Below are 16,515 nucleotides of genomic sequence, written 5' to 3'. Positions count from 1 at the left end.
GACTTTTCCGAGTGAATGCTTATGCAATATGTTATTTACAGAGCAGTTTTGCTTGACAATACACAAGTGACATAATATAAGTTCACTCACTTGTATTTTTGAATCGCTGATTTCAATCTCTGGGATGATGTTGAGCATCTTTGAAAGGAGGTGAGGAAAAATTGAAGCAAGAGCCATCCTGGGCCATTACTGTATATTTTCTATTCGTCAACTCAAACAAGCAGTGGTATGCGTATTGGAAATTGTCTTCTGTGTGCATATAAGTAGTTTTCAGATAATACAGAGTTACCAGATCATGAAACTTTATAATTGTCTACCAGTGTGGACCACAATCAACCACCACCAGTAGAATAGTCTGCAATTGCTCTGTGACCTCCTTAATCTTGGCACCAGGGTTGCAACATACCATCCTGGAGTGGAGGAACATCTGTCTGTTTCCCTCAATAATAAATCTAATAGATTAAGATCAGGACTTGCAGTTCAAAACTGTGTACCTGTGCAGTAGTCAGCTACAGCAGAATTATATTCTGCCATAATTTAAAACCACATGAAAAGCATATTCTCAATTATCATCAAGCCAATTGATCAACGTGCATAATTGCCAATAAAGACTCCATAAATCAGCATGCCCATTCTCAACAATGGCTGAATCTAATTCATGGCTGCAAAAGACACGACTAACGTATTTGCAAATGTCCTCAGCTTAAAGTGTCAAATGGCTAATCTTTAGTAGCCTCCACCTTCTAAAGTTCTCTTCATCACATATGAGGGGAAGTAGGTGATAGAGTGGTAATGTCACTGGATTAAAATCCAAAGCCTCAGGGTAATGCTTTGGTGACATGGGTTTGAATCCCATCATTGTCGATGATGGAATTTGAATACAACTTATAAAAGCCTGAGATTTTTAAAAAAGAAATGTGATTTAATGATGCTGTGAAACCATTGTTGATTGGCCTACATGTGACTCTGGATTCACAGCAATGCGATCAATGCTGAAATAGTCTGATAAGCCACTTAGTTGTATCTGATCACTACAGTCTGAACAAAGCAATGAAATTAAACAGATCACTTTGTACTGATTAAATCATTGAAATGACAATGGCAAACACAGCCCTTCCAACTCTTCATTCTCCTTTACCAACATCTGGGAATTATGCCAAAATTGGTAGAGCTATCCCACAGACTACTGAAACAAGAGCCTGGCATAGACATTCACACAGAGTCAATCTCCCAAAAACCACCATCACTTTCCCCAGGTATGACCTGTCCCACAGTGGTATATAATCAGGATGGTGTTGCCCTGGGAATCCTCATCATTGATCCATACCCCAAGTCAACTCAGGTTAAACATGAGCAAAGGGGATCTCTTGTTGATTACCATGTACACCCCACATCGTGCACCTCCCCCTCCCCCCACCCCGCCGTCCCAAATGATGAATCACTGTTCTTCCATATTGAATGACAGATGGTGGATGGCAAAGGCACAGAATGGATGAGAAATTTAAATGTCCAATAATAAAAATAGCTCAGCAGTACCACTACTGGTTGAGTCCTGAAGGACATGGCTGCTAGACTGGGTCTGTGTCAATCAAAAGGGAATGAGGGAATTAACAAGAGGGAAAAACATACTTGATCTCATTCTCATTAATCTGCCTGCTGTAAATGCCTCAGTCCATGCTAGTAACAGTGCCCACTAAACAATCTTTGAAGTGCCAAAGTATCACATCCACACTAAGTATGCTCTCTGTCATGTCATTTAACAATACCATTGTAACGAATGGGATAGATTTTGAACAGATCTCACACTTAAACACTGACCATCTATGATGCGTTGTTGGGTATCATCAGCAGGAGAACTGTATTCAACCACAATCTGTAGCCTCATGATCAGTCATTTTCCTCCTCTAAAAATTACCACCAGGCCAGGAGATCAAATCTGCTTCAATGAAGAGTGCAAGAGGGTATTCCAGGAGTAGCATCAGATGTACCTAAAAACACAGTGCCAACCTGGTGAAGGCAGAACACAGAACTAGTGTGCCAAATAATGGAAACAGCATCAAATCGACAGGATTAAATGACCCCAAGTACACTGGATCAGATCTAAGCCCTGCATTCCTGCACATCCAGTCATGAATGTTGTTGAACAATTGAACAACTCACAAGAGGAGGTGGTTTAAAAAGTGTATATATCAGCAACACTGGGAAAGGCCAGCACATCAACGGAAAAGACAAGGTTGAAGTATTTGCATTCACTTTCAACGAGAAGTGCCGGGTGAAAGATCTATCTCTGCCTCCTCCTTGGGTCGTCAGCATCACAGATGATAGTCTACAACCAGTTTAATTCACTTCACAGGATATTAAGGGCCAGAGGCACTGCGAACTGCAAACACTGTGGATCCTGACAATATTCCAGCAATAAGACTGAAGACCTGTATTCCTGAACTACCTGTATCCCTAGCAAAGTTGTTCTAGTGCAGTGACAACACTGGTATCTAACCAACAATGTGGAAAATTGTTGAAGTTTGTCATTTACATAAAAGGCAAGACAAATTCAACCGGCCAATTCCCACTGCATCCGTCTCCTTTGATCATCAACAAAGTATTGGAAGATGTTACCAAGTGGCATTTACTAACTTAAACTTGCTCACAGATGCTCAGTTTGGATTCTACTGACATGCTCAGCTCTTGACCCATTACAGCCTTGGTATAAATATGGACAAAAGAGCCATAACCAAGAGGGAAAATGAAGGTTACTGTACTTGACTGAGAATAGCTTCAAATAGTCCCAGCAAAATTGAAGTCAGTGATTTCCAGTGGAAAACTCTTTGCTGGTTGGAGTCATACCTGACATGCTTGTTGGAGGTTATATCACCTCGGTTCGAGGTCATCACTGCAGTAGTTCCTCAGGGTAGTGTCCGAGGTGCAATCATCTTCAGCTGTTTCATCAATGCCCTTCCTGCCATCATATGGTCAGAAGTCGGAGTTTTCACTAATGATTCAGCAGTTTTTACCACTCCTCAGATGCTGAAGCAGTTCTTACTCAAATGCAAACAGATCTGGACAACATTCAGGCTTGAGCTAATAAATTTTCAACACAAAACTGTCAGGCAACTCATCTCCAATGAGAGAGAATCCAACCATTTCCTTTGACATTCAGTGAGTCCTGAATCCCCACTTGCAATATCCTGAGGGTTATCATTGGCTGGAGAAAGAGCTGGACAAGTCATATCAGTTCAGTGATTGGAAGAGCAGGGCAGAAGCTGGGGATTCTGCCAGATCTGTGAGATTTGCTGCTATTCCAAATTTGCTGCAAGTACAAGGACGAATTGTCAGTACACATAGATTTCCCTGAGCTCAACCAGCAGCTTTCATTAACAGAAAAGTTTTTCGCTGTCTGGACCTGCAGTTGGTCTGTGGTCACAAAGTAAATATCCTCAGGTATGTGTGAATTATTTCCACAAATATTTGCTCCACCTCATCAACTACAATAATGGTTCATTCAAGACAGAGGATACTCACAGAAGATCTAGCTAATAACACCAGTGTGGTTCCCACAAGGTGTTCCTTGGAGAGGTATCAGGTCATATGTCTCAAGAAAGACAACAATCAAGCGGACAGTAGGACAACTAGAGATGAGTCTAGATAGCTCAAGCCTAAATACTCTCCAGAATGAGAGTCCAGAAATATTGTAGCCATTATTGTGCATTGAATGCACATAACCATTATATACAACTGGTGTACTTTAAGTGGAACTAAACACGTACTTACAATTTTTTTTCTTCTGTACAATGTTTAATCATCGCGCCACATTTGTGTCTTTACAAATTGGTAATCTTTCTTTCCCTACAACTATACCTAAGTGTAGCTCCAAGATGCACAGCTGATGTGGAAGCAACCTGCTGCCTGCTATGCTCTGTTCCCTGAGATACCTGGTGACCATTTTCTGATGGTCTCAGGTCTATAGGGCTCCAACCTGCTAAGGATCTCCTGCATTGTTGGAGTTACACCCACTTCTGCCTGACTTACTGGATGGGATGGAGTCACTGACAGAGCAGAGTTGGAGAGGTTGGGAGCCACTGATGTTTCTTTGGATGAATTCTCCGCGGTGCCTTGATGATGTTCTGATCCTAGATTGATGACACTTCCCTGAGTCCTTTAGTGGAGGAGCTCCAGGAAGGAAGTCAAAGTGTCTCATCCTTCACTTACCTAGTCATTGCAGCACAACAACAATGGCTAGAGTGATAAAGTGCAGGCTCGGGCACTTATTTGGTATCCACACTGTGTTCAACTGGACTGAGTCTCTGATCTTCCCATCATCAGAAAATCAGAAGCAGAGATATTAATTGGCCAATCACAATTTGAGACTCCTCAGATACTGAAGCAGCCTGTGTCCATAAACAGCCTGACCTGGACAATAGCCAGGCTTAGACTGACAATTGACAAGTAAACATTGTTCTGCACAATTGCCAGGCAATGACCATCTTCCACAAGAAAAATTCAGTGGCATTGCCATTATCATCACTGAGGTCCCCCATTATCAATTTCCTGGGAGTCACTTGCTGAGAAACTAAACTATCCTGCCCACTGTTGAGCACAAGAGCAGGTCAGAGAGTCATAGAGATGTACAGAACGGAAACAGGTCCTTCAGTCCAACTCGTCCATGCCGACCAGATATCCTAATCTAATCTAGTCCCATTTGCCAGCACTTGGCCCATATACCTCTAAATCCCTCTTATTCATATACCCATCCAGATGCCTTTTAAATGCCTACACCACTTCCTTTGACAGCTCATTCCATACATGCACCATCTTTTGTGTGAAAATGTTGCCCATTATGTCCCTTTTATATCTTTCCCCTCACACTCTAAACCTATGCCCTCTCGTTCTGGACTTGCCCACCCAAGGAAAAGACTTTGTCTATTTATCCTATCCATGCCCCTTAATTTTATAAACCTCTATCAGATCACCCCTCAGTCTCTGACCTTCCAGAGAAAACAGTCCCAACCTATTCAGTGTCGGCGTATAGCTCAAATCCTCCAACCCTGGCAACATCGTTGCAAATTTTTTCTAAGCCCTTTCAGGTATCACAACATCTTTCGGATAGGAAGGTGACCACAATTGCATGTAATATTCCAACAGTGGCCTAACCAATGTTCTGTACAACTGCAACATGACCTCCCAACTCCAATACTCAATACTCTGACCAATAAAGGAAAGCATACCAAACACCTACTTCACTGTCTTATCTACCTGCAACTCTACTTAAAAGGAGCTATGAACCTGCACTCCAAGGTCTCTTTGTTCAGCAACACTCCAAGGACTTTACCATCAAGTGTACATGTCCTGGTCTGATTTATTTTCCCAAAATGCAGCACCTTGCATTTATCTAACGTAAACTTCATCTGCCACTTCTCAGTCCATTGGTCCATCTGATCAAGATCCTGTTGTAATCTGAGGTAACCTTCTTCGCTGTCCACTACACCTCCAGTTTTGTGTCATCTGCAAACTTACTAACTATACCTCCTATGTTCACATCCAATAACGTATATAAATGTCAGAAAGCACTGGACCCAGCACTGATCCTTGTGGCACTCCACTGATCACAGGCCTTCTGACTGAAAAGTAATCCTCCACCACCACCCTCTGTCTTCTATCTTCGAGCCAGTTCCATATCCAAATGGCCAGATCTCCCTGTATTCCATGAGATTCAACCTTGCTAACAAGTCTCCCAAGGGGAACCTTGTCGAACACCTTACTGAAGTACATATAGATCACGTTGACTGTTCTGCCCTCATCGATCTTCTTTGTTACTTCTTCAAAAAACTCAATCAAGTTTGTGAGATATGATTTCCCACGCACAAAGCCATGTTGATTATTCCTAATCAGTCCTTGCCTTTCTAAATTCATGTACATCCTGTCCCTCAGGATTTCCTCCAACAACTTGCCACCACCGACATCAGGCTCACTGGCCTATAGTTCCCTGGCTTGTCCTTACAATCTTTCTTAAACAGTGGCACCACATTAGCCAACCTCCAGTCTTCGGGCACCTCAGCTGTGACTATTGATGATACAAATATTTCAGCAAAGCTCCCAGCAATCACTTCCCACAGAGCTTTAGGGTACAGCTGATCAGGTGCTGGGGGTTTATCCACTTCTATGCGTTTCAAGACATCCAGCACGTCCTCCTCTGTAATATGGACATTTTTCAAGATGTCACCACCTAGTTCCCCACATTCTATATCTTCCATTCTACACCTTCTGTACAGTAAATACTGATGCAAAATACTCATTTAGTACCTTCCTCATCTCCGGCGGCTCCACACAATGGCTGCCTTGCTGATCTTTGAGGGGTCCTACACTCTCCGTGGATACCCTTTTCACCTTAATGTATTTATAAAACCCTTTGGATTCTCCTTAACCCTATCTGCCAAAGCTATCTCATCTCCATTTTTTGCTCTCCTGATTTTCTTCCTAAGTATTCTCCTCCTACTTTTATACTCTTCTATTGATTCTCTTGATCTCTCCTGTCTATACCTGACATATGCCTCCTTCTTTCTCTTAACCAAAACCTCAATTTCTCTCATCATCAAGCATTCTCTACGCCCACCAGCAAGTTTAGAATTCTGTAGCGAGTAAGCCAATTCTAAAGATTAAGTGAACCCCAAAGATTGTCCATCAGCTACAGACACAAGTTAAGAGTCTTATGTAACAGCCTTCACTTGCCTGGAAGCATGTAGCTCCATCAAACTGAAGGAGCTCCATACCACCAAGGATAAATCAGTCCTCTTGAATAGCATCCCATATATCACCTTCAGCATTCACTCCCTCACACAAACTGCAAAATTCATTACAATAACTCACCAACGCTCCATCAACAGCACCTTCCACACCTGCAACCTCTCACATTGAGAAAACGCATTGGAACAGGATTATCTACAAGTTCCATTGGCTCAGTGGTTAGCACTGCTGCCTCACAGCGCCAGGGACCTGCGTTCAATTCCAGCCTCGGGCAACTGTCTGCGTGGAGTTTGCACGTTCTCCCTGTGTCTGTGTGGGTTTCCTCCGAGTGCTCCGATTTCCTCCCAGTCCAAAGATGTGCAATTCAGGTAAATTGCCCATAGTGATAGGTGCATTAGAAGTAAGTAGGGAACTGGGTCTGGGTATGACCCTCTTTGGAGGGTTGGTGTGGACTGAAGGCCCTGTTTCCACACTGTACAGAATCTAATCACTCTCTGAAATAATGCTGGAAGACAGAAACTGAATGCTCTCTTCTGCTTTTTGCTCTGGTCTGCAAATGGCCTCTGATATCTCTGTCAGAGGCTTGGGGCTCAGTACGGGGCTGGATTCCAGCAGTCTTCTGAGTGTCAGAGACCTTGAGTTGTCATAACATCCATCACCTATGAGCCCATGACTGTGATGTGCTCATCAGATTAAGAGACAGCTTAATTTTGAATGTGTGCTCACTAAGATGAATGTATATGCACTTACTGAATGGTGGAATGGGGAATCCTGTGGGAATCCTGAGACATTATCTACAAAGCTGGTGTGGAGTTAGAGCTGTGGGAAGGCTGACTCCTCCCAGATTAAAAAAAACACAGTAGAACTTGGAAATGACATGGACTGCTCTGACTTGTCTTGTATAACTAAAAATGAATCACCAGTACAACCCGTACATTCATTTCCCATTTTAATAGGTTTTATTTACTGTTTTTAGTTTTGGACTTGCTGTGAGGACCTTCATTGCACATTCCCTTTTCTAAACAATGTTTTTGACCATAGTCTTGTACATATAGTTTTCAACAACAGTCTGACTGCATTCTCATGAGATTGCTGTGCGACTCCAGTCTCCCAATCCAGACACAATTGATGCTGGTCCTCCCCAGCAAGTTTGGTGGACTCATTCTTACAAGCAGTGAGGTTTCAAATGTCAAATCATACTGTAGTCCCGTTTATTGGGACTGACTTTCTCTTGTAAACATACAGAAGGATTGACCATCACCCCGATGTTACGTGAGTAGTTTGCGCATGCATGCTAATGAGCTCTCCCCAGTAAATGCTTACCAAAAACACTATCCTGCAACTGATTGAACATTCACAGCTGTAAAGTGGCTGCCACACATTTCCTTATGCTGCTGAGGTCTGCTTATTATCCTCCTGTCTGTCATCCCTATGCACCTGAATGCTTTTGCCACCTAATGCTGTCATGAGTGTCATTTATGACTGCCAGTTATTCTTGTGGAGTGTTGTTGATCATTCATGTCTGGTCCTTGTGTGGGCCCCAATGCAGCTAGCTGAGTCAAGGCTGCCTTGGTTTGACAGGAGGGTTGCATGCTGCCTTTCCTGGGAAACAGGATCTCTTTCCTTTCCCAGGTGGCCTGCAGGCGAACCTGCAATGCCACGTTGCTGAATTGTGGGGCCACTTATCTTCTCTGAGACAGTCTGAATCCCAAGTTAGGTTTTTGGCATGTATGGAACAAATATCTGTCCAGTTCCTCTTTAAATATAGCACCCAGACCTTTGAGCCCATGAGGTAATGGTGGGGCGATGATGTCCTCTTGCCCCTGCCACATAATTCGCCTCAACCATGCTCATTTGGCCACTGTGTGATCACACAGTTCTGTCTCTGAGTGAAAGAGTCATTCACCTAGGTCCTGCTGCCGACACCTTTGCTGCTCCTGCAAGACAATGCCCAGTCAGTTATTTTCTTTAATAAAATCAGCTAATATTGTTAGACAATATTGTTGCCTGCAGCTACGACTACTATTAAAGATTCAAACATTTGATTCAGCGCAGTACAGCCACTGTGACAACGCTGACAATCACATGGAAGACACTCTATTAGTGATTTCCACTTTACTTGCTGTTCTCAATTTTCTGATTTGGTATAGGAATTTGAAGTCGGCTTCTGTGCAATTGTATTTTGACTGACTCCCTCCCACCCACCCCACCCTTGCCAACTTCTTGGCCCAGGCTGTAGTCATCATTGTCACCAGTACAGCACCAGAATTATGCGCCTAGCATTTACTCTCATCCCATGGTGAAAACAGCCAACCAGTGCACAATATGTAAATTATTGTGCTTAGTGAGGTAGTAACAAACCTACTGAATGGTTGTTATAGCGACAGCTGAAGGCCCTGCCTTGGAGCTTATATGAGAGAATAATGTTCACGTTTCCCTGGGGGTGTGAAAACTAAAACTGAAACAGCACGGGAAGAAAGGAACTGACGGACAACAAAGTGATCGGTGAAATTAGATTGTGGAGACAGCAGCTTTTCCTCGGTCATGCCAGTTCTTAAATTTGATGCTGAGTCACTAGAAGGTATCCCAAAATCCTCCTGTTATAAGCTTCCATCAAAGACGATGGAGGAAATAGAACATACCTGCCCTCAGCCTCGTACGGTAAGTCAAATAATAGATATCAGTGATACGTATGTATGGCAGTTAAATACCAAGATGGCAAATAGTTTAATCGGGGTAAAGGATCAACAATACTGGATCCTCTGTGTAGGTTTAAAACAGTGCTTCTGTTTGCTGTGCCTTATTGTGTGTTCACTGTGGCCAGTGAATTAGACAGCTTCATTGTTTTCATGCCAATTATTCTGGGAGACAGCATTCACAGCTGCTCCTACATTAATACATAACTGTGAAAGAAAAAAAAACATGACCTCCAAGGGGATGCTTAGAGGTTTAAAAAATCCAAACGTTTCCAATATAATCAGTGTTTCCCTTAACCACTTCAGTAATTAATGCTCCTTTGAAGCTAACATTATAAATTGCTGTGGCTATTGTATTTTAGGGAAATGCACAACAAATGTACAATAGATCAATATTACCCTGATCTCCAATTTTCATGCAAAATTGAAATGGTGTCATGGATTAAAAGTCCTGCCAGCAGATTCAAAATGTTCATAAAAATCAGCTGTAAGCATTCAGTCATTTATGTAAGCTTACATTATTAAGAAGCCAACAAATCAGACACAAAATTAGTCATTTGTAACATAAAGAAGCAGGAATAACAAATGGCAGAATTCTTTTTTTTGTTTGAGCTTTGATGATTAAACAAAATTGTGGGAGTTCACTAAGACAAGAAAAAGTATCTGTTGATTTAGAGTAATAAATTGGAATGGTCAATGTTATAACCTGGTGAGGAGGAATGAAACAATGCACCTCCTTTCAACTTCCTTGGTTAGCGAAAACAAAGGTTTGTACTTTTTTTCAGCAAGTACCTATATTTTACTTCACTGAAAATCTATTTGGCAGTTCAAAAACATAAAGTCACATCTCAGTTTTTTCTTGAATGAAAGAAAACAAAATTTAATTACTTAATGAACCTGAAAATACTAAAATTGTGCACAGATAATAGAGGGAAGGGTGTTTATTATAAAAAGGAGCATCAAGAATATGTACCTTAAAAAGTCTTTAGAGCTTCTGAGGTGTTCTGTTTAACCTGAGGATATGGTTATTTAATTGATTACATTTCTCCTCAGCAGTGGTGAAATTAGGTTGTATCATTCAGTTCTTGGTGAATAGATGTTTCTCCAATTTGTTTTATCTTTTTGTAAGACTTAAAGACACAGCAAGTAGGAGAGCGAGAGATGGAAAGAGAGAATGTAAATAGAGAGAAAGAGAAAGCAAGACTTTCAGTTCAGCTATTATGAATCCATCTTTCTCCTGTCTGGCTTGCCCATGAGCCAAATTATGAAATGCAGTTCATTTGTGCATTCGGTGTCTGGTTTCATTCCTTTTCAAGCTGGATACTCTATTGGTAACTTCTATTGTATTGGAGTAAAATTCCAGAAAGATGCAAATCACACAGGAGACATTTTTAAGTGATTAGTTCAGTCATGTTGAGGATAGCTTCATTTCAGTTAAGGCTGGATCTTCTTTATTGATGGTTTTATGAGCTGGCTCAATTGGTGCTCAGGTAATCACTGTGACCATCTTAAGTCAATTGTCTTTGTTTTAAGAACCATTTCAGTCTGTGAGAAGTCCACGTTATAAAAACTAGGTAATGGAAGTCAAAACGTGATTGTCTAATTTTATAACCATTACAATTCTGTCACCTGTAACCAAATGATTACAACTCAGAGATGCAAAAATTCAATAAAGCCCCAAAACAGAGGTTAAAATCATGGTGCAGGTTTAACCTGTATCCTATGCACAACGTCAAGTTGCCCAATTATTTAAATGTGCTGTATGCCTGATAAGGATGTGCAAAACTATGAGAAATGCATACAAGTTCAAACTAGTCTGCATTAAAGGAGTCATGCATTGAGGCTTTGGCAGATGCTGGAAATCATGCCACAACTGATAGTGACTTGGAAAAGACAAGAATGGTACAACATGGCAGAATGTGGACTTCAAGATTTTCTGATACTGCAAACTTTGGTGCAGGAAATGGAGAACAGGAGGGATGTCTTCTACCTCAGGGCCTCAGAAGGTTTTTCAGACCAACTTCTCAAAAGGAATGTGGTCAGTTAGCTGTGGAGACCAATGGCTAGGAGTTCATCCCTCAGTATCTGGATGCAATATCTCAAAACATTTAATACCTCAAGTATATTCAAGACCAGCAAATCTTCAAATGCCACATCCCATCCACTGCACAACTGGCCTGGCACACTGCTTGATGCACAATACCCCGACTAACATCACAGACGTATCAATAAACTCTAATAATCATAATTATACCTGACATTCATGTGTCTCATCACACTGAGACTTTTACAAGCCTTGCATGGACATCTCACATTTGATACAATTCACACATGCCAATCACATCACCCAAATTCCTGGAGCTACACTCATTGTCACAAGTTCCTTTCACTTGCAGGACAGTAAAGCACATCCAGAGTCAACTGGGTCTAACTGGCAACAGACAGGCACAGTTGCGTGTCCCTGTCCCTGCGGAAAAAACGGTGGTCAAAATCAATGTAACAGCCATGAATGAGACCTTGGGCAGTGGTAAAACAAAAGCCACAGAAGATGACTGTGTTGTCATGTCCCACTTCCATTCAGTTTACAATCTCCTCTGGTTCACAAGGAGTAAATTGTGTGAGCATATACAATGTGGTTTCTCACCACTCTCTTCACCGCAACCCTACCCTTATACCTTTCTCCTTTCAGGTTTTCAAGAACTGCAACCTGACCAGGCAGTGGTAAAACAACAGGAAGAATGTCATGATGAAGATCCTCCATCACTTGCTCTCATTTCCTTGGACCATCTTAGATTTTGAAACTGTGTGCATTTTAGTGGATAGCTTAGCAGCTGGACTGTGTGTGGTGAGAGTAGTCTGCAGCTGGGCCAGGAGCTAAGGTAGCATTAGTTACACCTCACTGCAAGTTGGGGTCACGATGAGATCGACTGAAGAAGACTCAGATGAGAATGTAAATTGGGTGGCCAACAGAAGAGGACCGTTAGAAATGTACACCGAAATGCTTCATGCATTTGCAGACGTGCCAGAAAGCATATTGTCACTATCAAGAAACTCGGAGAAGTCTGGCACTCATTCATTTAGCAACTTACAGATCCATGATGGTTGATGTCTCAGCAACCTTTGCAGCACAAACAGAAGCCAGATAATGTCTGGATGCTGTATTGGAAGTACAGACTGGCAAAGTACAAGGTTAGTAGGAAACACAGATGGCTGGCACCATGGTTATGGATTCTTTTGTGCAAAGGAGCTTGTCCCAGCACTCCAACAATTTGTTCTCAACCAGATTTCTAGAATTGCTGAAGCATTGATCCAGGAGAGTGGCAGTGATTCCATGGTGCATGAAATGGTTCTCTCTCAGGATTCATCCTCCTACTCTGTCGATCTACCAGTGCTCTTGCTATTATCATTCAATGAGCCAGCTCACACTAATGTTTTCCATACCAAGGTAGAGGAGTCCAAAACTAGGATTGCAACATCTCATCCACTGAAAGTGAGCAGGCTTCTCTGAAATGTAGGGCAGCCAAGTGGGGTAGTACTGTAAAGGATCACCAGTGCAGGGAAAAACATCCACAAGGTATGCACAAAGCGACTGTGGAAGGGTGATGACTTGTTCAATTTATGAATTTAGTTTGGAATATATATTTCTGGACACATCAGATCCCAGACTGAAACCTGTCTTTATAGATCATTTGTTTTGGTTTTGATGAAGTGATCTCTCACTGAAATATAAGCATGCAATGCTGCAGGTTTGGATTTAACAATAAAAGATGTTTATTATGAAAAATAGATTAATATAGAAAATATTAAACTATGTACATTTTTAAAAAAATATATTGAATGTGGTCATCATTGAGTGACCAACGTTTATTGCCCACCCCTAATTGCCCAGGCATCATTTAAGAGTCTGGAGACATGTATAGGCCAGACCAGGTAAAGAAAGCTGTTTCTTTCCTTAAAGGGTATTTAAAGATCAATTTTTTTCCAATAATGGTCATCATTAGACTCTTAATTGCAGATACTTATTGAATTCAAATTTCACCGTCACCCATGCATGATTCAAACCTAGGTCCCAAGAATATTACCTGCACCTCTGGGTTAATAGTCTTGTGACAATACCAGGAGGCCATCACCTCCATCTAGCAAATGTTGAAATATTTCAAAATTCATGATAAAAATAAATTCCTATTAATCCCAACAGTATTTCATTTCAGTATTCCAACAGTAAGGTGAATGCCCTTCTTTATCTCATATAGGACTTGACTTATCTGTGGTTTTAATTCCCCATGGGGCGAAACTGATAGCCCAATCTTAATTTGTCATGTAACCGAGACTTTGTCAGCTCCAGAACCAAACGCTTCTGATCTGGAACTTTTAAACGAATCTCCTGCACTAAGGTAATATAGTTTTAACTATTCTAAATTGTATTGTCCCTTTCTCAGCAATTGCTTTACAGATCAAACTTCATCCAAGTATACAACAGAACTACCCAAACTGAAAATAAAAAAGACAGTTTCTTTCTGAGCTATGGGTGTTTCACCTAAGCCCCACAAAAATTCCAGAATCCTCTATCTGAATTCTTAATGCACAATACTGTTTATGTTGTTCACTTCTAAACATTCACAAGTTCACTTTAGCCTCCAAAATTATATCTTTCAGATTGTTTTTAAAAGAAATCACCATGGCTATAGACATGTTTATAATTAATCATCAAATCCTTTCAGACACACAGTAAATCCATATGTCACTGGTTCACATTCAAAAATTCAAGTTCAAAACAAATAATGTGATATATAAATCACACACCTTACATCTCAATATTATTTGTTTATTTTAGCATTGTGGCCACATAAATACTATGACAGTGAGTAGCAAATGGAAAGTTAAGTGTGGGACTGCTGGTGAATGAGGAATTGGGGTTGTAGTTACTGCTATGGTAATTGATTGAGTTGATTTGGTTGGTACCTCCAGGGAGGATATACTGTTTGCTGCCTTCCTTCTCCTTTCATCTTTCTTTTTCTTTTTTCTCCATCTTCTCCACCTCCTTCCTCCTCAACTGATCAAGGTGGTGAAGCTGTGCAGCATGCAGCATACCACCACAAATCTTGACAGTCGCACAGGTCAGTGCTTTTCCAGGCAGCAGGAGGGTACTATAAACCCCCCAATTGTGGTAGCACCGGCACATGTTGTTCATGTGCACATGGGGCTCTGTACAAATTCATGAGCCACAACGTCACAGATAACTCTTGTCAAGCTATGGCCACCTTCTGGTTTGTTCTCATGGCCCAGCAAAATGTCATAGAATGAAGGCATCATAACTAAATTTTTCTATATTCCTTCTAGGAAGGCGGGCTCTCTGGCAAGGCTAGCATTTGTTAACAATCTATAATTGCCCTTAAACTCAGTGGCTCGCTAGGACATTTCATAGGCCAGTTAAGAGTCAACTACATTGCTGTGGGTCTGGAGTCACACACAAGCCTGACCAGGTAAAGATGGCAGACTTCCTTCACTAAAAAGCATTTGTGAACCAAATGGATTTTCACAACAATATATTACTGAGACTAGCTTTGAATACCAGATTTTTAAAAATTGAGTGGTAAGCAAAAGCCAGAGAACTACAGACCAGTGAGCCTGACATCAGTGTTGGGCAACTTGTTAAAGGGGATCCTGAGGAACAGAATTTACATGTATTTGTAAAGGCAAGGACTGATTAGGGATAGTCAGTATGGCTTTGTGTATGGGAAATTGTGTCTCACTAATGTGATTGAGGTTTTTGAAGAAGTAACAAGGAGGACTGATAAAGATAGAGGGTGCACATGATCTAGATGGACTTCACAAAAGCATTCAACAAGGTTCCTCATGGCAGACTGGTTGGCAAGGTTAGTTCACATGGAATATTTGCAGAACTAGCCATTTGGATACAGAATTGCTCGAAAGTAGAAGACAGAGGGTGGTGGTGGTGGAGGGTTGCGTTTTGAACTGGAGGCCTGTGATCAGCGGTAAGGATGCCATAAGGATTGGTGCTGGGTCCACTGCTTTTCATCATTTATATAAATGATTTGGATGTGAATATAGGAGGTATAGTTAATAAGATTGCAGATGATACCTAATTTAGATGTATAGTGAATGGCGAAGAAGGTTACCTCAGAGTACAACATAACCTTGATCGGATGAGCCAATAGGCTGAGGAGTAGCAGATGGAGTTTAATTTAGATAAATGTGAGGTACTGCATTTTGGAAAGGCAAATCAGGATAGGACTTATACAATTAATGCGAAGATCCTGGGGAGCGTTGCTGAACAATGAGACCTTAGAGTGCAGGTTCATAGCTCCTTGAAAGTGGAGTCACAGGTGGACAGGATAGGGAAGAAGACATTTGGTATGCTTCCCTTTATTGGTCAGTGCATTGTGTACAGGAATTGGGAGGTCAAGTTGAGGCTGTACAGGACATTGGTTAGGCCACTTTGGAATACTGCATACAATTCTGGCCTCCTTGCTATAGGAAGGATGTTGTGAATCTTGAGAGAGTTCAGAAAAGATGTACAAGGGTGTTGCCAGGGTTGGAGGATTTGAGCTATCCGAAGAGGCTGAATATGCTGAGGCTGTTTTCCCTGGAGCATCGGAGGCAGAGGGATGACCTTATAGAGGTTTATAAAATCATGAGGGGCATAGATAGGGTGAATAGCCAAGGATTTTTTCCTGGGGTGGAGGACCCCAAAATTGGAGGGCATAGGTTTAAGGTGAGAGGGGAAAGATTTAAAAGGGACCGAAGGGACAACTTTTTTTTACACAGAGGGTAGTGCATGTGTAAAATGAGCTGCCAGAGGAAGTGGTGGAAGCTGGTACAATTACAACATTTTAAAAGACATTTGGATGGGTATTTGAATAGGGAAGGTTTAGAGGGATATGAGCCAAATGCTGGCAGATGGGACTCGATTGATTTGGGATATCTGGTCAGCATGGATGAGTTTCTGTGCTGTACAGCTGTATGACTCTATGACTCTAAGTGAATTTAAATTTCACTGAACACCAAACTGAGATTTGAACTTGAGTCCCCCAAGCATTAACTCTTTATATTATTGAAA

General features: G+C 41.5%; 1 protein-coding gene across 1 annotated transcript in view; it reads left to right on the top strand.

The window, feature by feature from the left end:
• The first annotated feature begins 9,075 nt into the window (after nt 1-9,075).
• Nucleotides 9,076-16,515, top strand: part of pcyt1ba (phosphate cytidylyltransferase 1B, choline a) — a 66,217-nt gene continuing 58,777 nt past the window's right edge. Inside the window, exon 1 of the mRNA XM_043700757.2 lies at nt 9,076-9,399. Within this exon, the coding sequence (XP_043556692.1) occupies nt 9,283-9,399 (117 nt within the window). The 5' untranslated portion in view covers nt 9,076-9,282. The remainder of the gene's footprint in view (nt 9,400-16,515) is intronic.

Source organism: Chiloscyllium plagiosum, unplaced genomic scaffold (genome assembly GCF_037043375.1).
Source record: "Chiloscyllium plagiosum isolate Xiang-an unplaced genomic scaffold, Cpla_swu_hap1 HiC_scaffold_12, whole genome shotgun sequence".
Lineage (NCBI taxonomy): Eukaryota > Metazoa > Chordata > Chondrichthyes > Orectolobiformes > Hemiscylliidae > Chiloscyllium > Chiloscyllium plagiosum.
This window is presented reverse-complemented; position numbering and strand designations above follow the sequence as displayed.